This window comes from Mytilus edulis, chromosome 8, assembly GCF_963676685.1.
Source record: "Mytilus edulis chromosome 8, xbMytEdul2.2, whole genome shotgun sequence".
Lineage (NCBI taxonomy): Eukaryota > Metazoa > Mollusca > Bivalvia > Mytilida > Mytilidae > Mytilus > Mytilus edulis.
Window position 1 is genome coordinate 69,150,147 of NC_092351.1, and position 26,226 is coordinate 69,176,372.

The 26,226-nt window shown below is 32.1% G+C and overlaps 1 protein-coding gene across 2 annotated transcripts in view; it reads left to right on the plus strand.

Moving 5' to 3' along the window:
* The window catches only part of LOC139486144 (pleiotropic regulator 1-like), a 44,742-nt gene that overhangs the window by 1,877 nt on the left and 16,639 nt on the right, over positions 1 to 26,226 (plus strand). Inside the window, exons 2-8 of one of the 2 annotated variants that reach the window (XM_071270875.1) lie at positions 7,365 to 7,471; positions 8,053 to 8,180; positions 12,444 to 12,494; positions 18,580 to 18,664; positions 24,170 to 24,230; positions 24,870 to 24,965; positions 25,618 to 25,710. In XM_071270875.1, coding sequence (XP_071126976.1) covers positions 7,365 to 7,471; positions 8,053 to 8,180; positions 12,444 to 12,494; positions 18,580 to 18,664; positions 24,170 to 24,230; positions 24,870 to 24,965; positions 25,618 to 25,710 — 621 coding nt within the window. The remainder of the gene's footprint in view (positions 1 to 7,364; positions 7,472 to 8,052; positions 8,181 to 12,443; positions 12,495 to 18,579; positions 18,665 to 24,169; positions 24,231 to 24,869; positions 24,966 to 25,617; positions 25,711 to 26,226) is intronic. The other variant, XM_071270876.1, reaches the window with a different exon arrangement.

Below are 26,226 nucleotides of genomic sequence, written 5' to 3' on the forward strand. Positions count from 1 at the left end.
CCCCACTTATGAAAAAGGATAAAAAGGTTTCCTTTTAAGTGTTATACAAAAAACTAAGCTTACAAGTATAAAGTTATTCTCCAATAATGATACAAACACATTTTTATACGACCGCAAAATTTGAAAAATTTTTCGTCGTATATTGCTATCACGTTGGCGTCGTCGTCGTCCTGCGTCCGAATACTTTTAGTTTTCGCACTCTAACTTTAGTAAAAGTGAATGGAAATCTATGAAATTTTAACACAAGGTTTATGACCACAAAAGGAAGGTTGGCATTGATTTTGGGAGTTTTGGTCCCAACATTTTAGGAATTAGGGGCCAAAAAGGGCCCAAATAAGCATTTTCTTGGTTTTCGCACTATAACTTTAGTTTAAGTTAATAGAAATCTATGAAATTTTGACACAAGGTTTATGACCACAAAAGAACGGTTGGGATTGATTTTGGGAGTTTTGGTTTCAACAGTTTAGGAATTAGGGGCCAAAAAAGTGCCCAAATAAGCATTATTCTTGGTTTTCGCACAATAACTTTAGTTTAAGTAAATAGAAATCAATGAAATTTAAACACAATGTTAATGACTACAAAAGGAAGGTTGGTATTGATTTTGGGAGTTTAGGTCCCAACAGTTTAGGAATTAGGGGCCAAAAAGGGACCCAAATAAGCATTTTTCTTGGTTTTCGCACCATAACGCTTGTATAAGTAAATAGAAATCTATGAAATTTAAACACAAGGTTTATGACCATAAAAGGAAGGTTGGTATTGATTTTGGGAGTTTTGGTCCCAACAGAATAAGGGGCCCAAAGGGTCCAAAATTAAACTTTGTTTGATTTCATCAAAATTGAATAATTGGGGTTCTTTGATATGCCGAATCTAACTGTCATGACTGTGTATGTAGATTCTTAACCTTTGGTCCCGTTTTCAAATTGGTCTACATTAAGGTCCAAAGGGTCCAAAATTAAACTTAGTTTGATTTTGACAAAGAATGAATCAGTTAGGTTCTTTGATATGCTGAATCTAAAAATGTACTTAGATTCTTGATTATTGGCCCAGTTTTCAAGTTGGTCCAAATCGGGGTCCAAAATTAAACTTTGTTTGATTTCATCAAAAATTGAAGAAATGGGGTTCTTTGATATACCAAATCTAACTGTGTATGTAGATTCTTCATTTTTGGTCCTGTTTTCAAATTGGTCTACATTAAAGTCCAAAGGGTCCAAAATTAAACTTAGTCTGATTTTAACAAAAATTGAAATCTTGGGGTTCTTTGATATGCTGAATCCAAAAATGTACTTAGATTTTTTATTATGGGCCCAGTTTTCAAGTTGGTCCAAATCAGGATCCAAAATTATTATATTAAGTATTGTGCAATAGCAAGTCTTTTCAATTGCACAGTATTGCGCAATGGCAAGAAATATCTAATTGCACAATATTGTGAAATAGCAATTTTTTTTTTAATTAGAGTTATCTTTCTTTGTCCAGAATAGTAAGCAAGAAATATCTAATTGCAAAATATTGTGCAATAGCAAGATTTTTTTTAATTGGAGTTATCTTTCTTTGTCCAGAATCAACTTAAATCTTTGTTATATACAATATACAATGTATATTCACTTTTTACTACCAACTGATAAATTAAAATAATCTTTACCATTCAGTGATAACAAGCAGTTTTTTTACATCTTAATATTTTATGATGTATTTAAATGAGTAGTTATTGTTGCATTAGAAATTTTAATTGAGATTAGTTTTGGAATAAGGGAAAGGGGAATGTGATTAAAAAAATTGGGTTCAATTTTTCTCATTTGAAATTTCATAAATAAAAAAGAAAATTTCTTCAAACATTTTTTTGAGAGGATTAATATTCAACAGCAAAATGAATTGCTCTAAGAGAAAACAAAAATTTTAAGTTCATTAGAACACATTCATTCTGTGTCAGAAACCTATGCTGTGTCAACTATTTAATCACAATCCAAATTTAGAGCTGAATCCAGCTTGAATGTTGTGTCCATACTTGCCCCAACTGTTCAGGGTTCAACCTCTGCAGTCGTATAAAGCTACGCCCTGCGGAGCATCTGGTTGCAATTATATTATAAGAATGTGAAACATCATTTAATTTAAAAAATAATGGTTAAATAAATTTCATTTTTTTTTGGTGTTCTGTGTAGATAAGTTTCCATTTAAGTGGGGCTAATTGATCCTAGTTGGTAGACCTGAAAATTATACATTGAAGTAGATTTGACCTTTTTTCAATAAGTGGGGCAAGTTCACAGGGGGGAGCAGGGATGGGGTCAATTACTTTAGAATGTAATCAATTAAATTACAATTACTTTGCCAATAAAATGTAATCGATTACATTACAATTACACCCTATTTCATAAGTAATCGATTACATTAGATTACTTTTCTTGAAAGTAATCATGATTACTTTAGATTACTTATGATTACATTGTAAATTGCAATATCAAAGACTTTTTTATAACTTTTTATCCTCACAAAAAGATAATTTTGGTGATATTTTTAAAAGCCTTAATTTTTCTATCTTATTTAAAATAATTTATAGACAAGTACAGTGTAACATGTGTAACTTTATAAAATAGCTATAGACAAGTGCCTTTCTCTATGTTTAAAATTAACTTATTTTTTTCTACAAATTTTAACCAACTTCCTAATTAACAAAAAACCTGAACAAATAAGGAAAAATTAATTAAGTATAGTTTTATTGTCTGTTGGGACATAATTGACACATCCATTAATGTTTTTACAGGTGTTAATCACAACTTCCATTTTTTAACAAACAATAGGTGAGCTTGGGTATTAAAATTTTATTGTTTTAATAACAATAATAAATAAAGTTAAAAGTGGCTGATTGTCATTATTTGTTTGAAAAGTTTTTAATCCTGATCTAATCAAGGATTTGTATAGTAAGAATCTTACTATACAAATCCTTGATCTAATTAATAATTAATAGAATTATTGTCAGGTGAAAACACAAAACAGCTTTGTAACTTAGGAAAGTATATACATTTCTCTTTAAATTAAGAAACAGTTTATTGTAATAAAAGAAATTTTGTATTGATGATACATTTTGTACTTCTGACGTCACCTATTATTTACTATGCATATTGTTTGTAATATTATGCCATATGTATACACTGTACATGTACTTGTTTATACTGATGAGCCATAAGGCTCAAAGTTAATAAAGAATAAAAATAATAATGCACATATTACACACGAATTTATAGACCAAAATTTATTCAATTAATAAATAAATGAAATCTGGTTTTAACTTCCATTTTGAATTAAGTGGGCTCATATATTTATGTCGACCATCAAGGTCAGATTGGAATTAAATGTTTTCTGCATTTGAATTTATTTATGTTAAAATATTTTGTAAACTTATATGAAATTAGAGTTAATATCAGAAGTTTTCAATCAAGGAAAAAAAATTCTTTCAAGGCATATTTTTGTTTCCTAAGAGCTCAATCTCACAATGAAATATTTGAGAGGCAATTTCCTTTAATAAACTGTTAACAAAATAAAACACTCGGTTATACAAATTTGTTATGTAGATGATACAATTCATCACATTAAACAAGGTCCCATCATTGTGAATACTAGTTTCATGATTTTTCATTCAAGCTTTACATTTTCTTATTTTCATCTTGTCTATCAAAAAACTATTTTCATAAATTTGTAATCAGCAAGTAATCATATAAATGTAATCTTAAAGTAATCATGATTACACCTGTTTTTGGCAATGTAATTGATTACATTATGATTACTTGTAATCAGAAATGGCCTGATTACTGATTACATATGATTACACTGCAAAATGTAATCGATTACAGCTGATTACAATTACTGATTACGATTACCCCATGCCTGGGGGGGAGGGGGGGAATTAACTGGATTTAACCATTTTCACAAGTGAGGCGATTTTTTAAAAAGTGGGGCGAGTTGGTAAACCTGTTTGGGGCGATTTTTTTTTAAAGTGGGGCGACTTGGTGAAAAAGTGGGGCGATTTGGTGTGGAGCGTTTTGCCAGTGGGGCGATTTGTCCTGCTTCCGTAGTCAATATTTCACAGATGAATACTATGGAATTTTGTCTTGTTAAAGGGAGGTTATATTTTGTGTGAATTGAGACAATATTTCACAGAGAAATACTATGAAATTGTGTCCTGTTAAAGGGAAGTTATATTTTGTGAGTATTGGGACAATATTTTATAGACAGATTGTCATAGAATTTTGTCCCATGAAGGGGAGGTTAATCAACATATCTTCATGATAGAGAAGGTATATAGGGAAACAAAATTCTGCAACACAATCTGTGTATATATTTACAAAATAAGCAATTGTCAGTACATTACTTATATTTGTACAGTATAATGTAATAAAATGAAACATACATTAGACAATTCTTTAATCTATAATTAACCATTTGTAATATATCGATGCAAATTTGTAACTCACTATTAGTAATAATATAAATTCCTTACTATACAAAACAATTTCAGTTATAAATCTAAAAATATGCATGCTGCATGCTTGTGCACTATTTCTAATTGTGTAATAATTCGATAAAAAAATATTTTCAAAGCCAGTATTTCATAGTGAAATATTGTCTAGAAGGAGGTCACAAAATTTCATGGACAAGGACACTATTAAATTTTGTCCGACAGACAATATTTCATGGTGGACAATATTTTATGTTACAACAGATGGGTCTTATAGTCCTACAAATCCTTCAAGGGGGCCTTCAAATACATTTAAATGTTGTTTTTTGGTTTCTTCATACTTTTACAAGCCCATAGTCATTAAAATTTAATGTTTGGTCTAAATTTGTGGACAAAATTGCTCTTTCAAAATTTCCATAGGGGGAAATCCCCCGCAAATAGTGACAGTTAGCAGGTATGTAACATTTTTACCTAAGCAATATATGAAAAGGTATACATTTTTATGCCCCACCTACGATAGTAGAGGGGCATTATGTTTTCTGGTCTGTGGCTCTGATCGTATGTGCGTCCATCTGTTCAGGTTAAAGTTTTTGGTCAAGGTAGTTTTGGATGAAGCTGAAGTCCAATCAACTTGAAACTTAGTAGACTTGTTGCTTATGATATGATCTTTCTAATTTTAAAGCCAAATTAAACTTTTGACCCCAATTTCACGGTCCACTGAACATAGAAAATGAAAGTGGGAGTTTCAGGTTAAACATGTTAAAGTTTTTGGTCAAGGTAGTTTTTGGTGAAGCTGAAGTCCAATCAACTTGAAACTTAATAAACTTGTTGCTTATGATAAAATCTTTTTAATTTTGAAGCCAAATTAGACTTTTGACCCCAATTTCACGGTCCACTAAGCATAGAAAATTAAAGTGGGAGTTTCAGGTTAAAGTTTTTGGTCAAGGTAGTTTTTGATAAAATTGAAGTCCAATCAACTTGAAACTTTCCATTTCTAAGTAGCAACATTCCAGCAGCACCTGCATACGAGGTATATATCTCCCAGTTGATACGATATTCCCGTGCTTGCATTTCCTATCATGATTTTCTTGATAGAGGGTTGCTGCTCACAAGGAAGCTACATTTGTATTAAACCAAGAGTTCCAAATGGTGAAGTTGAAATCATCCCTTCGTAAATTTTACGGACGCCATCACGAGTTGGTTGACTGTTATGGAATAACCGTTTCACAAATGATATCGGATATGTTCCTTACATCGTAACTAAAATCCCCTTCCCTTTCATGAATGTGACCTACCCAATAAGTCTATTTACCGGATTTGTTATCACATAAGCAACACGACGGGTGCCACATGTGGAGCAGGATCTGCTTACCCTTCCGGAACACCTGAGATCACCCCTAGTTTTTTGGTGGGGTTCGTGTTGTTTATTCTTTAGTTTTCTATGTTGTGTCGTGTGTGCTGTTGTTTGTTTGTCTTTTTCATTTTTAGCCATGGCGTTGTCAGTTTGTTTTAGATTTATGAGTTTGACTGTCCCTTTGGTATCTTTTGCCCTCTTTTAGTACATATGTTCCCTATAGTATAATCTTTCTAATTTTAATACCAAATTAGATTATTACCCAATTTCACGGTCCATGGAACATGGAAAAGGATAGTGCGAGTGGGGCATCCGTGTACTTTGGACACATTGTTGTTGAAATCTAAATTATATGAAAAGGGTGGGATTTTCTCTTTGCATTGAAGTCTCTTTCAGTCATTGGTGGCCTTCAGCTGTTATCTGCTTTTTGGTCAGTTGTGTCTCTTTGACACATTCCCCATTTCAATTCTCAATTCTATGTACATGTACAAACAATGTATTAAATATAGGAAGATGTGGTATGAGTGCCAATGAGACAACTCTCCATCCAAATGTTCAGTCCTCACTGCCTCAAACAACAAAAATACAATTAAACACGACTACATCCTTCACAGTCATACCCTAGAATCGGTCTCCTCTGCTAAATAACTTGGTATAACACTGCAATCTGACTTAAAATGGACCTAGCATACAAACAACATCATTGGCAATGCAAATAAAAGTCTCATTGAGTCTAGGCTTTCTAAAAAGAAATAAAAAAACATCAATCACAAACATTAAGTCTCAGGCATACCAAGCACTTGTCTGACCAAAACTAGAATATACTTGTTCGGTTTGGAACCCTCATACTGCTGAATGAGATGGTTCAACGTCGGACAGCTAGGTATGCCTGCAATCATTATCACAACACCAGTAGCGTTACAGACATGCTCAATACTTTAAATTGGCCTACCTTACAATAACGCAGACTTAAAACTAGACTTATAATGTTCTGTAAAATTGTTTACCATATTGTCGCCGTACCATCAGATTTACTCATACCAACAGACAATAAAACCCGGCAATTTCATCCACAAACTTACAGACACCTACTTACATTTAAAGACTGTTACAAATATTCATTTTTTACGTTTTCTATTACACAATGGAATGTACTACCTCGAAAGGTAGTACTTTCTCCAACCTTAAATATGTTTAGAGAACAGTTGACACCTACTGTTCTCTACAATATAGAACAGTAAACCTAGTAGTTATGTAAATAGTTTTAACCACATGTCATGTTAGTGTTTGTTTATTTTTGGCACTATTCTTTTGTAAATATTTATTTATTATTATCCTACGCATGCGCAGCAGTTAGTTATCATCAAAAATCTGATGAATAACTGGATACCATAAGAAGAAGTAACAATTTTCAAAAGTAAAGCATCATCATGATTATAGGTCAAACATGTATAATTGTTAAAATGACAATATTATTTTATTCTTGTGTCCCCTTTCTTAACTATATTCTACTGTATTTAAAACATCTTTTTATTAAGAGAATATTTAATTGTGTACTTTTAGGAAGTTCAGAAACACTCAGTCCATACACTTGTGTTTAGATCATTGAAAAGAACCCATGACATGTTCATAACCGATCAAGGAATTCCACCAGCAAAAGATGACAAGGGGTAAGTCATTATGTTTCACATGTTTATAACAGATCAAGTAATTCTACCAGCAAAAGATGGTAAGGGGTAGGTCATCATGTTTCACATGTTCATAACAGATCAAGTAATTCTACCAGCAAAATATAACAAGAGGTAAGTCACTATGTTTCACATGTTCATAACAGATCAAGTAATTCATGACCACCAGTTAAAGATGACAAGGGGTAGGTCATCATGTTTCACATATTTTTAACAGATTTAGGAGTTCCACCAGCAAAAGATGACAAGCTGAAGGGGTACATTGTAAGTCATCATGTTTCACATTTTCATAACAGATCAAGTAATTCATGACCACCAGCTAAAGATGACAAGGGGTAGGTCATCATGTTTCACATGTTTTTAACAGATCAAGGAGTTCCACCAGCAAAAGATGACAAGCTGAAGGGGTACATTGTAAGTCATCATGTTTCACATGTTTATAACAGACCAAGGAGTTCTACCAGCTAAAGATTACAAGGTTCTAGAATTGAAAGACAATTAGTCTTGAAGCCCTGAACTTTTGCTGTAGTTATTATTCATGTCAACTTTTGTCTATTTTATAGTGAAGTACTGAAAAGAAGAGTAAAGACCATTGATGAATACAAAATGGTTAAAGATTTACCAAAAGAGGGTCAAAGGAAACAACAGCAACAAAGTGTTATCAAACCATATGAAACTAATCAATGGCAACGTAAGCTTTATAATATACCAGTATCTTTTAATCATGTCAATGAAAAAAATCCATATGCAACTATTCCAGTCATAATTATGTTCAATAACTCTGCATGTGACTGGTTTAATTATGATTATGTAAAATGTACTGGTTACCCGTGTGATGATTAAAAAAAATATATATATAGATATTTCATCTTTGTTACCATCCATTCGAGGTTTTCTTTAGTTAATATGAAATATTATTATGAAATGATTTCATAAACAATCGTACAAATAATACTAATATTGTAAAAACATCGTGATTAGGCCACGTCACCATGTTTGTTTTCTTTGATCATGTCATTGACTTAATAAGTATCTCCACAATCTAGCTGTATCCTTGATAACCAAATAAGTTACAATAACATGTCATATTTAATTACAATATAAACAGTTAAAATCATATTGAACTATTTGCATGGACGAAATAAGTGTCGAACATCAACTACATTTGAAAACTATTTGGTCGCCATTTTGTTTTCTGTAACTTCGAAATTTTATCAAAACAAATAGCATGTATCCACTTTAACAGAGAGAAACAATGTTTAATTCTATGCTGCTTTAAGGTAAGACAATTATTGAAAAGACATGCATCTAACAGTTTTTCTCGATTTTCATTGTACAAATCTTAAAAAAATATATTCACATGTCGGCCCAAGCGGGTAACATGAATGACTGAATAACACTGTTATTATCCGAATAACACTTGTAATGACCGAATAACACTTGAAATTTTGATACTAACACATATTGGTGACTTTTAAACATTGCTTATTAAATAATTATATATTATTGATGTATTTTATAACTTAAAATTGATTTACAGAAAGCAGATAAGTTCATAAAGATCATTTTAAATTTAGTGTGTACATCCAGCATGGTGGCCATTGTGATTTCAGTGGTCACCATGTTGGATGTACACACTAAATTTAAAGTTATTAATGGACTTATCTGCTTTCTGTAAGTTATTTTTAAGTTATAAAATACATTGATGATATATACATTTATTTTATTATCAATGTTTAAAAGTCACCAATGTGTGCTAATATTACAAATTTAAGTGTTATTTGGTCAAGTTATAATGTTTTCTTGTCCCCTTATATTACTATCTTCTATCCTTTTTATACGACTGCAAAAATTTTTTGTAGTCGTATATTGGTATGACGTTGACGTTGGCGTCGTTGTCGTCGTTTTTGGTTTTCGCACCATAACTTTAGTATAAGTAAATAGAAATCTATGAAATTTAAAGACAAGGTTTATGACCATAAAAGGAAGGTTGGGATTGATTTAAGAAGTTTTGGTTCAAACAGTTTAGGAATTAGGGGCCCAAAGGGACCAAAATTAAACTTTGTTTGATTTTATCAAGATTGGATAATTGGGGTTCTTTGATATGCCTATTCTAATTGTGTATGTAGATTCTTAATTTTTGGTCCCGTTTTCAAATTGGTCTACATTAAGGTCCAAAGGGTCCAAAATAAAACTTAGTTTGATTTTTTAACAAAAATTGAATTCTTTGGGTTCTTTGATATGCTGAATCTAAATATGTACTTAGATGTTTGATTATGGGCCCAGTTTTCAAGTTGGTCCAAAATTAAACTTTGTTTGATTTCAACAAAAATTGAATTCTTGGGGACCTTTGATATATGCTAAATCTAAACATGTACTTAGATTTTTGATTATTGGCCCAGTTTTCAAGTTGGTCCAATTGGGGTCCAAAATTAAACTATGTTTGATTTCAACAAAAATTGAATCCTTGGGGTTCTTTCGATATGCTGAATCTAAACATGTTTTAAGATTTTTGCTTATTGGGCCAGTTTTCAAGTTGGTCCAAATCGTGGTCCAAAGTTAAACTTTGTTTGATATCAACAAAAATTGAATATATGGGGTTCTTTGATATATGCTGAATCTAAATAATGTATATAGATTATTGATATTTGGGCCCGGTTATCAAATTGGTCCACATTGAGGTCTAAGGGTCCATGTTGAACTTTATTTGATTTCATAAAAAAATGAATTCTTGGGGTTCTTTGATATGCTGAATCTAACCATGTGTTTTAGATTTTGGATATTAAACCATAATAGGTAAATGTCCAATTAAATTTTTTAAAGTTTTTAAGTTTGAGTTCTTAGACCACATTCATTCTGTGTCAGAAACCTATGTTGTGTCAACTATTTAATCACAATCCAAATTCAGAGCTGTATCAAGCTTGAATGTTGTGTCCATACTTTGTCCCAACTGTTCAGGGTTCGAACTCTGCGGTCGGTTAAAGCTGCGCCCTGTGGAGCATCTGGTTACAATATGTGTATAAAAATAATATTTGGTTTGATTTTAATTTACTGGTAACAAAATTAAAAACAGAATTAAAGATCTATGTTCATGCCTACGTACTGTGAAAGTACTTTTATTTGTGGGGAACAAATATTCGTGGTTTTCGTGGATGACTTTATCCATGAATTTAAGTGTCCATGGAAATATAATAACTGTTGTCCAAATCAAGACATGGTTGGACTACATGGATAAGGGCATGCCATAAAATCAAGAGAATTAATCGAATATTGCCAAATGCACTATGAAATACAACTGCAGGTAGAATAACTCTATTATATATATATTTAATCTTTAAACTACGACTTTCAATCTTTAAATGTATAAAACTAATTTTGATTGATGAAAGTCAGATTTCCAGTGATGAAATGCTATGATAAAGTGTTCATTTTTTATTCTTATACTTCTCATACAGAAAGTAATAATTTCATGCCGGGCTTGCTTTAAATCGGAATTAATTTTACAATTCCAGGTACATTTATAGCATATGTTTAATTAACTGTTTTGTTTAAATGCCATGTTTATGACCCAATTAACGGGCGCACTACGTTTGCGCGCATTTGGGGATTTAAATGTTTTACGTTTGCCCGCAGCTTTTGATTACATTTGCGCGCATTCATTTTACAGGTAATCTCAGGTAAAAATATAAATAATATATTTAAATTATAAATGATATTGGTATTTTCATAATAGATATGACTATCAATTATTAATTTTGAAAATAGTTTGTTAATTCAAATTACATATTGTATATATTAAACTCTAAAACCAATTTTAAACCCCGTTATAGCTTAGGGTCAAATTATAATAAATGGGTTATGTCACAGATTTCTTAAATTTTGCACACTCCTTTGACTTGTTGAATTGTATCTGAAAATTGAGAAAAAAAAATGCGGCTTTATCTCCTTTTTTCCCTGCCTTGGGAGACTTAGACAAACGGAATGGGTACTGATACTTGTAAATAATTGAACAAATAAATAAATATTAGTACCTGTTTTTTCCTTAAAATATTACTGATTGAATTCTTTCAAAATAGGTGCCTTAGGAGACTTAGTCTAACAGAGGGGGTACTGAAACTTGCAAATACTTGAACAAATTAATACAAAAATATAAATAAGTATTATTACCTTGTTTTACCTGAACTTACCTGTCAAAAAAATTCGTGCAAATGTAATCAAAAGCTGCACGCAAACGTAATTATTTTTGCGCGCAAATGTAATGGTAATGCGCGCAAACGTAATGCACCTTTGATGGTCTTTAATCTGTTGATCACTCGATCACAGGTTAATAAGTGTCATCACTTCATATTATATGTGTGCAACAATTTAAATGTTTACTTAGCAATTTCCTTCAATCAGGACAATTTGTAATCACAGATGAAAGCAGTTATTTTATTACAAATTTGTTGAATGTTTTCGTTTTTAAAGACTTTAAAATGAACACCTTACTTTACAATGTCCACAAATCATTAGGAAATAACATATGGTTATTACAAAGAATCTTCTGATGGTTTCAATTCTTCACTTGATTTTTCTTTTCTTTCAGAAAACTAAAATCCATGAATTTAAAAACCCGCAAATATGTAACTTTTGCTCAAACCACGAAATTGATACCCACAAATTAAAGTACTTTCACAGTAGATTAGACCATTGGTACCTTTATAGCTTGCTGTTTGGTGTGAGCCAAGGCTCTGTGTTGAAGGCTGTACTTTGACCTATTCTGGTTTCTAATTTTACAAATTGTGACTTGGATGGAGAGTTCACTGTTGTCTCATTTGGACTCACACCACATCTTCTTGTATCTATTTACACCCTGTATCTGACAATTATATTTTTGATTGCCCCTTTATTATCTTCTATCTCTTTTTACAGTACAACTTTTCATTCTAAACCAGTAATTTCATTTCATTTACAGAGAACCAAGATACTTTGATACAAGGTACCCACCCATACCCAGGTGGACCTGGTAAGTTTGTCACTTGTTTTCTAATCCCTATCCCTATGTATATACTTGTAAATAAACAAATTAATTATTATTTCCACATTTCATTATTCAGAAATAAACTTGATTTATATATAAAAGTAAATGACAATGACAAATTTTGACATCATTTTTAGCTCACATGGCCCAAGGCGCCAAGTGAGCTTTTCTCATCACTTGGTGTTTGACGTCTGTCGTTTACTTTTACAAAAATCTTCTCTGAAAAAATTTAACCAAACTTGGCCACAATCATCATTTAAGTATCTATAATACTAAAATTACGAGGTCCAATTTGTCAGCCGTCATCACGTGAAAACGACGAATCAAAGAATTCAACTTTATATATAACTAATATAGTACAAAGGTGTAGATTAAAAATTATACCACTCCAGGCCATTTTGTTTTCCACGTAATTAATATTGCCAATAATTAAGAAGTTCCGGGTTGAGTCCGATACCGATACCAATAGTATATTCACCTGTTACCGATTACCTTATCTACATACGTTCCGCATCTGACAGGCGCACCACCAAACGGTGTATTCAGGATTAATATGCTATATAGTATTACACGGGTCATAATCACAGGGTTGACACTACTTAATTGTCAAATTGTTACCTATTGTAGTATTTTAATCAGTTAGACTTTCTAAGATAACAATACGAATACTAAAAATCTGGACTAAAATAAGGCGTATAGGTACAGTTTTCAATTTGTTAGCGGGCATGACGTAAAACAGCGAATCAAAGAATTCAATATTTATAACTAATATAGGACAATGCTGTTGATTAAAAAATATTCCATTCCAGGACCTTTTGTTTTCCAAACAATTAATATTATCAATAATTGATAAGTTCCAGTTCGACGGGTTCAAACAGAAAGATTTGAAAACAGAGAAAACTGTGTATCTTATAATCAGCATGACTTTATCAGATGACAATACTAATACTAAAATAAGGCTTGCGCATAGTTATATACTTTAATTCAGTCACGGACCCGCGATATACGGGTGTGTTCTAGTCTAGTTAAAAAATGTATGTGTTGACTCAGCCAACCAACCAAGATGGCCGCCAAGGCTAAAAATAGAACATAGGGGTAAAATGTAGATTTTGGCTTATATCTCTGAAACCAAAGCATTTAGAGCAAGTCTGACATGGGTTTAATTGTTTCTTAGGAAAAGATCTATCTGCCCTGAAATTTTCAGATGATTGGGACAACTCGTTGTTGAGTTGCTACCCCTATCTTGGTAATTTGAAGGAAAATTTTCCGTTTTTGGTTATTATCTTGAATATTATTACAGATAGAGATAAACTGTAAACAGCAATAATGTTAAGCAAAGTAAGATCTACAAATAAGTCAACATGACCAATACTATCAGTCAACCCCTTAAGGAGTTATTGCCCTTTATAGTAAATTTTTCATAAATTTTTGTAATCTTTTACAAAAATGTTCATCTCTGAAACTACAAAGACAAATTTAACCAAACTTTTCCACAATCATCATTAGGGTATCTAGTTTAAAAAATGTGTGGGATGACCTCGCCTATGAACCAAGATGGCTGACTTGGCTAAAAATAGTACATGCAATGCAGTTTTTATACGACCGCAAAAATTGAAAATTCTTTAGTCGTATATTGGTATCACGTTGGCGTCGTTGTCTTCCAAAGACATTTGGTTTTCGCACAATAACTTAAGTATAAGTAACAGAAATCTTTGAAATTTTAACATAAGGTCTATGACTTCAAAAGGGAGGTTGGGATTGATTTTGGGAGTTTTAGTCCCAACAGTTCAGGAATTAGGGGCCAAAAACAGGTCCTAAATAAGCATTTTTCTTGGTTTTTGCACAATAAGGCCAATTAAATTTAATTGATAGATTTTCATCCCCGCCCGCCCCTCTGAAATCTTCCCGCCCCGATTTTTTTTATTTTTGAAAAAATTACGATTTCCGTATTTTGTTCATTTCCGTTACCGGTAACCGTCGATAATTTCGTTTCATGTGAAACTTTCTTTTTCTAATTTCGGTTTTCGTATTTCTTAGAGAATTCTTACTGAATGATTAAGTCGATATATTCTGCTGATATATGATGACAACTTCATTTACCGAGAATAGAGATTGATTACGAGAAGGGCGTGAAATATTCGGGTTACGAGTAATACGCTGTGTCCAAGAACGCAAATCGCAGTATGTCACAAATGACACAAATGTTTGTGAGAAAAACACCTTGGATTTCTTTTATTTGTACAATGACTTTGTGTCAAGAAATTCGGACTGTGAATGAAACCCAAAAGCGTAAGAATCGTGGAACACGTTTGACTGGAATACAGAAATTGACTCAAGCATCGGAACTTTATAGATTGGTGACCGTATTTTGAGTTCAGAAAATCGACAAACATACGTATTTTTAATTTATTAATTTATAGAAAGCTCTTAGATTTAGATTTATCCATGCCTTTCGTTTTTTGTAGAAAAACAGCAAACATCCTCTGTCCCAATACCCATGATAGAGTCATTAAACAACTTAAAGTTTATGTTCGATCTACATTGTAATTATATTTGCATCTTGCATATTAAGGACCAACCCTATTAATTATTTCAACACTGTTTGAGTTTTCATTTTATTCCGTACTTATCGTACTCGTGTTGCATACCAATGCCTTTGTTTCATTTTATTAGGACAAAAAAAAAACATTGCTTAGAAAGCAAAATACATTTGATATAGATAGTCCAACCATAGAATGGGTATTACATCTATGGTCCAACTTAATAAGAGAACATTTCTCCACATTTCTGTTGTTTACTATAAAATAGGTTTCTAAAGTGGCAATTACATGTAGAACAGTGGTTGCCAATCAGATATATATATTTACGAATTTGAAAAAGCGGCATCAGCATATGGAGTATATGTGTCTCAATTGATACGTTACTCTAGAGCTAGCTAAAAGTACCTTAATTTTGTTGAACAAGGAATACTGCTTTCTCAAAAGTTGCTAAGACAGGGCTATGAATCAATCAAATGAACTTAAGGTCATTACTCAAGCAATTTTATGGTCGCCATCATGAGCTGATTGGCCATTATGAGCTGATTGGCCATTATGACAAAAGAGTGTCAGAAATCATATCTCAGTGATATTCTTCCTCAATCATAACAACCTTCCATCATTACCGAACTGAACAAAGAAATAACATGATGGGTGCCATATACGGTGCAGGAAATGCTTACCCTTCCGGAGCACCTAATTTCAATCCTGGTTTTTAGTGGAGTTCGTGATGTTTTTCTACTTATTATTTGTAACTGTTGATGTAAATGTCTTTTGGTTTAATTTATGAGTCTTTGGTTATACTCCTTGGTTTTGATTGTTATTGTCTTATACACGATACCTTATGGATGTATTTACATGATATAAGCTTATTATTACACTTGCATATATGAATAACACGTGACAAGAAGGTTTCATATGAAATAAAATTTAAAAAATAAAATCCTCCCACCCGCCCCATTTTTTTCAAAAATTTGGATGAAAATCTACTAATTAATTTTAGTTGGCCTAACTTTAGTATAAGTTATTAGAAATCTATGAAATTTTAACACAAGGTTTATGACCACAAAAGGAAGGTTTGGATTGATGTTGGGAGTTTTGGTTCCAATGAATTAAAGGCCAAAAGGGGCCAAAATTAAACTTTGTTTGATTTAATCAAAAAATAAATTATTGGGGTTCTTTGATATGCCAAATCTAACCGTGTATTCAGATTCTTAATTTTCGGTCCTGTTTTCAAATTGGTCTACATTAAGGTCCAAAGGGTCCAAAATTAAACTTAGCTTGATTTTAACAAAAAATGAATTCTTGGGGTTCTTTGATATGCTGAATCTAAGATTTTTGATTATGGGCCCAGTTTTCAAGTTGGTCCAAATCGGGGTCCAAAATTATTATACAAATGTATTAAGTATTGATTGTTCAATAGCAAGAAATTTTCAATTGCACAGTATTGCACAATAGCAAGAAATCTACAATTGCACAGTATTGTGCAATAGCAAGAAATCTTTAATTGCACAGTATTGCGCAATAGCAAGAAATATCTAATTGCACAATGTTGCGCAATAGCAAGAAATTTTCAATTGCCCTGTATTGTCCCGTTTTCAAATTGGTCTACATTAAGGTCCAAAGGGTCAAAAATTAAACTTTGTTTGATTTCAACAAAAATTGAATATATGGGGTTCTTCAATATGCTGAATCTTACCATTTATTTAGATTTTTAATATTTGGGCCCAGTTATGTTATCAAATTGGTCCACATTGAGGTCTAAAGGGTCTAAAATTGAACATTATTTGATTTCATCAAAAATTGAATTCTTGAGTTCTATGATATATATGCTGAATCTAACCATGTATTTAGATTTTGGATATTGGACCATATTAAATAGGTAAATGTCCAATTTAAAAATTTTAAGTTTTTAAGTTTAAGTTCTTAGAACACATTCATTCTGTGTCAGAAACCTATGATGTGTCAACTAATTAATCACAATCCAAATTCAGAGCAGTATCAAGCTTAAATGTTGTGTCCATACTTTGCCCCAACTGTTCAGGGTTCGACCTATGCAGTCGTATAAAGCTGCGCCCTGTGGAGCATCTGGTTGACTCATGTCTCTGAAACCCAAGCATTTAAAGCAAAACTGACAGGATAAAATTATTTATTAGGTCATGATCTATCTGCCCTGACATTTTCAGACCAATCAGGCAACCTGTTATTGGGTTGCTGCCCCTGAATTGGTAATTTTGAGAAAAAATTGCAGCTTTTGGATATTATCTTGAATATTATTATGGTATAGATAAAGATAAACTGTAAACTGCAATAATGTACAGCAAATTAAAACCTACAAATAAGTCAACATGATCAAAATGGTCAATTGACCCATTAAGGAGTTATTGCCCTTATAGTCAATTTTTAACAATTTTCATAAATATTGTAAAATTTTGTAAATTTTTATGCCCCACCTACGATAGTAGAGGGGCATTATGTTTTCTGGTCTGTGCGTCCGTTCGTTCGTCCGTTCGTTCGTTCGTTCGTTCGTTCGTTCGTTCGTCCGTCTGTCCCGCTTCAGGTTAAAGTTTTTGGTCGAGGTAGTTTTTTATGAAGTTGAAGTCCAATCGACTTCAAACTTGGTACACATGTTCCCTATGATATGATCTTTCTAATTTTAATGCCAAATTAGAGATTTTACCCCAATTTCACGGTCCACTGAACATAGAAAATGATAGTGCGAGTGGGGCATTCGTGTACTGAGGACACATTCTTGTTACACAATATTTTCCACAGTTACCACTGGGCCAAGTTCATTATATTCGATTCATAGAAAGATAATTGTAAGCAGAACACAATTTTGTCATGAATCCATTTGTGTCCTTTGTTTAATATGCACTTAGACCAAGGTGAGCGACACAAGGTCTTTCATTGTCTTTAGAGCCTCTAGTTTAACTTCTTTGAATTATTCTGTGAAGAAATGAATGATATTTAAGGTGGTATGTGTGTCTAAATTAAAAATGATAGAATTTATTCATACTTTGCTAAAGCGTAGTATATTTTCTCAAGCTACAGGTTGTGACAAAATGACATTTTTTTTATAGATTATACAGGAAAAAAACATCATTATGTGAATAGAAGCTAAACTGAATGATAGAATTGTAAAATAAAATATGATATGATAGCTATTGGAAAATGCTTTCAGAATATTAAAAGAAAAGATAGGGTGTGTTTTTTTCCAGCTAAAATACCAAATTGCAAAATTCCATGTAGAATCCTCTCAGAGTTACCTCCCCTTAAAATATCAATTTTGCAAACATTTGAAAATCAAGCAAAAATAATCTACACAATATTTTTAAGGTAAAATCTTATAAATTTGTGCTTTTGAATGCAAATTCATATTAGTTATTTGCGTTCCTGCATCAAATTTTGCTAACTTGATTGGAAATCTGGACCTTAGATTCTTTGTTATTACAATCCAAGATGGCGAAAGACACCCATACCACCTTAAAAGCTATTTCCATGTTATATCCTATATAATTATTTGAATAAAGGTGTTCAGTTAACAGATGGAACAGCAATGCAAACAGATCCAAGTTATAATGCAAGTGTAGAAATGGCATTGTATGAACAAAATAGGTAAGTGCAATATTTATTTCAATGCATGTCACTTAGTTGAAGAGTCATGTAATTTACAAATTTACGTCATTTCTTCAGCAATGATTTTAATTCAAGCAATTATCATTTACCCAATTATAGTCTGATTGCTATTTTGATGTTAAATAAAAAAAAAAGGATATTTTTCACTTGGTGTCATATGACTACTTCAATTTTAACAGGATTTCCAAATGAAAATAGTATTTATTAACTTGGTGATGTACAATGGTTTGACACACGACTGCCAACCAGAGTCTGTTCATTGATTTGAAAACTCTTTGACTAAAATCTTTTCAAATTAAGATATGTTGCTTCCTGTAAATGAAGATCAATTTTGATTTTCATGATTTCAGCATTTATTGTTGTTGAATTGTAGACCTTTGAGTAGTCAAAAGTGATCTTAGAGCATGTCTGTGCAAAAACTTGAAAATACTTTGACAAAATTCATCGAAATTTATGTTTGTGTTTCCTGTGACTAAATGAAGGTCAAGTTCATTTTCACTATTAACCCTTTCCTCCATAATGACGCTTTTTGACGCCACCCCCTTTACTCCATAATGACGCCTTTTGACGCCTGTGTAGTACCTCAGTTGAAATGCTTTGACTACAAAATGTCTGCATCTGACTTTAAAAAAATTGTATCCAATATGAAAAGGATATTCATGAGAATATCTGACTTGAATTTCATTTATGAAATAATCCTTTTCACAATGCATTAATACTTTAAACCTGATGATTTTTTTTATCGAAAAAAAACCCTATGCGAATCAAGCATGTGAAGAAAAAAAATCCATGGAGGAATGGTCAATTAAAGCTTTTATCATTGTTGAATTGTTATCTTTAAGTATGAACAAAATATGTCAGTTTAACTGTGACCAAAAGTTATACTTTGATTGATTTTGACCTTTCCATTTTTGAACTCTACAAAAATATGTTTAATCTTTAACTTTTGAGACAAATTATATCAAAATTATAGAAAACTACATCTGATTCAACTCGTAATATGAACTTTGTTATTGAGTATTGATTTCTTTTGACAGTTTCAGGCATACTAATTTTTACCCTTTTGAGCTGGAACAAATCACTACTTTTTACCAATTTTTTTTACAGTACAATTTCATCCCACTACTTGGTATTTGAGGCATAAAACATGATGAAAAAAAGGAGTAGGTTCAGTAAGACCCCTTTTTGGCCCCAAAATATAGCAGCTTTACAAAATTGTGAAAATGTAATCTTTTAGCTATTTACTGGAAAGTGGAATGCTTCTGCTACATAAATATGGGCTGTTTTTATACCGCCGCAAAAAATTTTTTTGCGTCGTATAATGGTATCATGTTGTCGTCTGCGTCGTCATCATCCGAAGACACATTTAGTTTCCAGACAATAACTTTAGTTTAAATGAATAGATCTCTATAAATTTTTAACACAAGGTTCAATACCATAAAATGAAGGTTGGGATTAATTTTGAGTGTTGTGGTCCAAATGGTTTAGGAATTAGGGGCCAAAAAGGGCCTAAATAAGTTTTTTTTTCTTGGTTTTCACACAAAAGCTTAAGTATAAGTAAATAGAAATCTATGAAATTTTAACACAAGGTTTATGATAACAAAAGGGAGGTTTGGATTGATTCTGGGAGTTTTGTTTCGAACAGTTTAGAAATAAGGGGCTAAAAAGGGCCCAAATTTAAATTTTTCGTCGTATATTGCTATCACGTTGGCGTCGGCGTCGTCCTGCGTCGTTGTCCAGCGTCGTCGTCGTCCGAATACTTTTAGTTTTCACACTCTAACTTTAGTAAAAGTGAATAGAAATCTATGAAATTTTAACACAAGGTTTATGACCACAAAAGGAAGGTTGGGATTGATTTTGGGAGTTGAGGTCCGAACAGTTTAGGAATTAGGGGCCAAAAAGAGGCCCAAATAAGCATTTTTTTTGGTTTTTGCACTATAACTTTAGTATAAGTAAATAGAAATCTATGAAATTTAAACACAAGGTTTATGACCATAAATTTTTTTATCCTGTTTTCAAATTGGTCTACATTAAGGTCCAAAGGGTCAAAAATTAAACCTTGTTTGATATGCTTGTTTGATATGCCGATTCTAACTGTGGTCTAGTTTTCAAATTGGTCAACATAAAGGTCCAAAGGGTCCAAAATTAAAATTAGCTTGATTTTAACAAAAATTGAATTCTTGGGCTTCTTTGATATGCTGAATCTAAAAATCTAAACCTTTGAATAGACTTATTAAGAAGGGATATAATTATGATACTGTTGTCAAGTCATTAAAGATTGCATATTTTGGCGTTAATATTCAGTCACTGATAAGGTCTTTGCATCGGAACTAAACACATTTATTCTAAAAACAGTTGTTGGCATGACACGGGTTATGTTCTTATCATATATGTTATGATGGTATGATACTAAACCCCTAACGGGAAGGATTGTGCCTGATGTTCATATGATGAAATCATAATCTTTCAGTCAGTTTAATTGAAGTCTGGAGCTGGCATGTCAGTTAACTGCTAGTAGTCTGTTGTTATTTATGTATTATTGTCATTTTGTTTATTTTCTTTGGTTACATCTTCTGACATCAGACTCGGACTTCTCTTGAACTGAATTTTAATGTGCGTATTGTTATGCGTTTACTTTTCTACATTGGTTAGAGGTATAGGGGGAGGGTTGAGATCTCACAAACATGTTCCCGCCGCATTTTTGCGCCTGTCCCAAGTCAGGAGCCTCTGGCCTTTGTTAGTCTTGTATTATTTTAATTTTAGTTTCTTGTGTACAATTTGGAAATTAGTATGGCGTTCATTATCACTGGACTAGTATATATTTGTTTAGGGGCCAGCTGAAGGACGCCTCTGGGGGCGGGAATTTCTCGCTACATTGAAGACCTGTTGGTGACCCTCTGCTGTTGTTTTTTATTTTGTCGGGTTGTTGTCTCTTTGACACATTCCCCATTTCCATTCTCAATTTTATGTACTTAGATTTTTGATTATGGGCCCAGTTTTCAAGTTGGTCCAAATTTTGATCCAAAATTATTATATTAAGTATTGTGCAATAGCAAGAAATTTTCAATTGCAGAATATTCAGCAATAGCAAGAAATCTTCAATTGCACAGTATTGTGCAATAGCAAGAAATTTTCAATTACACAGTATTGAGCAATAGCAAGAAATCTTCTATTGCACAGTATTGTGCAATAGCAAATATTTTCAATTGCACAGTATTGCGCAATAGCAAGAAATATCTAATTGCACAATATTGTGCAATAGCAAGAAATTTTCAGTTGATTTGAGTTATCTTTCTTTGTCCAGAATAGTAGTTGAATCAACTTAAATCTTTGTTTTATACAATATACAATGTATATTCACTTTTACTACCAACTGATAAATTAAAACAATCTTTACCATTCAGTGATAACAAGCACTTGTTTTACATTTTAATATTTTATGATGTATTTGAATGAGTAGTTATTGCTATTTCTTCAATTTTTTGAGAGGATTAATATTCAACAGCATAGTAAATTGCTCAAAGGCAAAACAAACATTTTAAGTTCATTAGACCACATTCATTCTGTGTCAGAAACCTATGCTGTGTCAACTATTTAATCACAGTCCAAATTAAGAGCTGAATCCAGCTTGAAAGTTGTGTCCATACTTGCCCCAACCGTTCAGGGTTCAACCTCTGCATCCTATAAAGCTGCGCCCTGCAGAGCATCTGGTCTTGGTTTTAGCACAATAACTTTATTATAAGTGAATAGAAATATATGACATTTAAACACAAGGTTTATGACCATAAAAGGAAGGTTGGGATTGATTTTGGGAGTTTTGGTCCCAACAGTTAAGAAATTAGGGGCCAAAAGGGTCCAAAATAAAACTTTGTTTGATTTCATCAAAAATTATATTATTGGGGTTCCTTAATATGCTGAATCTAACGGTGTATTTAGAATCTTAATATTTGGTCCCGTTTTCAAATTGGTCTATTACATTAAGGTGTAAAGGGTTCAAAATTGAACTTTATTAGATTTCTTCAAAAATGGAATTCTTGGGTTTTTTTGATTTATGCTGAATCTAACCATGTATTTTGATTTTGGATATTGGAACATGATAGGTAAATGTCCAATTTAAAAGTTTTAAGTTTAAGTTCTTAGACCACATTCATTCTGTGTCAGAAACCTATGTTGTGTCAACTTTTTAATCACAATCCAAATTCAGAGCTGTATCAAGCTTGAATGATGTGTCCATACTTGCCCTAAATGTTCAGGGTTCGACTTCTGCGGTCGTATTAAGCTGTGCCCTGCGAAGCACCTGGTTGACAATACAATGCACATATATCGGGCACTAGCATCATTCAGTCATGCTAAATTACTGAAAACTTCACAATTTGAGCATTTTAGTTAAATTTTAGACGGTTTCCGTCTTAAATGAAAGTGGCCGCATTCGTGTTCATTCATAATATTGAAAAGCAAGTTGTATTTGATAATAATACATAACATATATAAAGGTAGAGGATGAACACGGATGCGGCCACTTTCGTTTTTGACAACAACCATCTTAAAAGTGACATTTTTTGGCATATTTCGTAGATTTTTCATATTTAAGCTTCAATCGGTGCGTTTTTTAATGACTAAATCAGTTAAAATCTTTCACATAAACTAATTGAATCAATTGAAATAGACACTTAAGTATTTAAAAAGTGTCCAAAATCGTCTGTTAGATGAACCTGAAATTTGAGGCCAAAATCGACCCTTACTGGACCTACTCCTTTGGAAGGGTATGAAAACACTTTGCAACTAATACACTGTCAGTAGAGATATTTGTAAACAACAGAAATCAAAAGGCTTTTAATGTGTTCCGGGACCATTAGCTCTTTTCCAGAGTCCAGAATAAAAAAAATGATGTTTTGGGCTTTGGAACTATCAACTTGTAAGGATTAGTATCTGATATTATTCTAAACTTTTGAATTAGATGTAGTGATGCTTCCTTCTATTTTTCTTCAATTGTCGACCACTTAAGTTTTTCAAAAATAGGATAGATTAAGGTAAAGGATATGCATCTCCTTGCTTCTCTTTTTTGAAGTTTTAATATAATTGAATACATTTGATTTTAGCATTCTCCCCACACAGTAAAAAATATCTAAAAACTAAGATTGAGTCTGGATGCCATTTCAACAAATACCCACTATGCCCCCAATAATGTGGATGTAAGCAAATATAGGTAAACAGAGGCTCACCATTCAACAATTAGCAAATTTTATACCCAAAAGTCAGCTATAAAAGCACTTGATATGACAAAATGGAAAACAATGCAAACAAGAAAAAAAATGGCATGATTTATACTGAAAATAATACAAAAAACAATAATGACCAACTGCAAACAACAATAACCACTGAAGTACAGACTTGATAGGCACATAACTTGATGGGGTTAAACTTGTTTGCATATTATCAAATTCAGTTGCATCTTATGTCACAGTTATGTTACATTTATTTCAGACAAATAGAGGCACAATTAGGATCAAGTGTACAAGATATTAGAGGTTCAGATCAATCAAAGGTCAGTTTCTTGTTAATATTCATTTTGTATAACAACATTATCTCAACTGACCAGCTGAAGGGTCAAGTGAGGATCTCATCACAATCTGTCATCAATTTTTACCAAAATATTGTCCTCTGAAACTACTAGGCCAATTGGAAACAAATAATTGGCATAGTGTATTGCACAAGAGCAAAACAATGGGTATAAATTCAAATCATATAATCAATTGTATGTTATTTGACTACAATTATTCTGTGTCAGAAACTTATTATGCGTCAAACATTTCATTACAATCCAAATTCAGACCTGTATCAAGCGCAAATATTGTGTCCATTTTTGTCTTAACGGTACAGGGTTAGACCTGCGGTTGTATCCAGCTGCACTCTTTGAAGCAATTTATTTTATTTATCTTTGTACAAATTAACTCCATTAGCAGCAAAAGCTGATGTAAGGTGTAAAAATGCAGTAAATAGATGCATATAGTAAAATAGATTTGTATGGGAAAACAATTACTATGAAAACATTGATGTTTCTTACCCTGTAAAAGGCCTGAAAAATGCGATTGGTTTTTCATTTCAGCTTATGTGTGTTTTAAACGTTCATCATTGAGTCTTTTTGTAAACTAATAAAACTTTTATATTTGTCCACCTTTCTTAGGCTCTAGTGACAATAGGTCAACAGCAAGCATTGGTGCCAAAGAAAGCACAGACCATGGCTAAACCTGTGTGGCATCCTCCATGGAAATTATACAGAGTAAGACTCACAATACATAGAACAATCACACAAAATGTCAACAACTAAATGCTATTCATGAAATATCTGTCTTTGCTATTAATGCAAAAGAATTTCAGTGTTTTTTTTTATCTTGGCTTATACACTCACTCATATATGTGAGGTGTAAAATAATTGACAGAAACATAATGCAGATATATTAAATATACATGGTGCAGCAGTAACTGACATAGACATATTAAATATACATGGTGCAGCAGTAACTGACATAGAAATATTAAATATACATGGTGCAGCAGTAACTGACATAGACATATTAAATATACATGGTGCAGCAGTAACTGACATAGACATATTTATTGAATAGTAAATATCAGATGAGGTTTTGTTATCAACTTTTTCCTGTGTGTCCGATCTTTTTAAATGTTGAATTTAGGCTAGGAGACAATTTTTTTGTAAATTCATTTTACTTTTGAATAAACAACAACATGTACTAGATATTTTCATTCCCAACTTTTCAGAAATCAAGTTTTGTAAGTCTGCACACCTTTCAATTCCGTTCAGTACAAATACAGCATATTCTTTCATGCTCGAACAAAATCCTTCAGGTAAAAGGAGCATTATATTATAATATTTGAATTGGTTGTTCAAAGGAAGACTTTGCATATTTTAGGTTATAAGTGGACATTTAGGTTGGGTAAGATGTGTAGCAGTAGAACCTGGTAACCAGTGGTTTGCAACAGGAGCTAATGATAGAATGATTAAGGTGAGAAAACAGAAAACCTGACAGATGAGTTGTTTAAAAGCAATTATGATAACAAATATCATTCTATCTGTCATACCCTGTGAGATGAATTTTTGTCCTTAAAGTCATATGAAACTTCAAATTAAAAAAAAAGGTTGCATATGTTTTTTTTATAACTAAATGGCTAGATTTATTATAAAACTTATTTACATATACCTTTTTTCTGAAGAAAATTCTTAATTTGTCCAATTTTTTTTAATTGTTGGATTCCATATTTTGATATGAGCGTCACTGATGAGTCTTATGTAGAGGTTTCATATGACTTTAAAAATTAATTCAGTATAATTTGTCTTCATGTCTCTTCTCTGCTTATTTATTTGGGAGAGAAATATTAATTTATATAATATACAAATTCTATATACTGTGTTTATATCCAGATTCTATATACTGTATAATAAAATTGAGAATGGAAATGGGAAACGGTCAGCCATTTATTGTCCCCTTCCGACGGACTATCATCGTTTCCTCAAGACCATA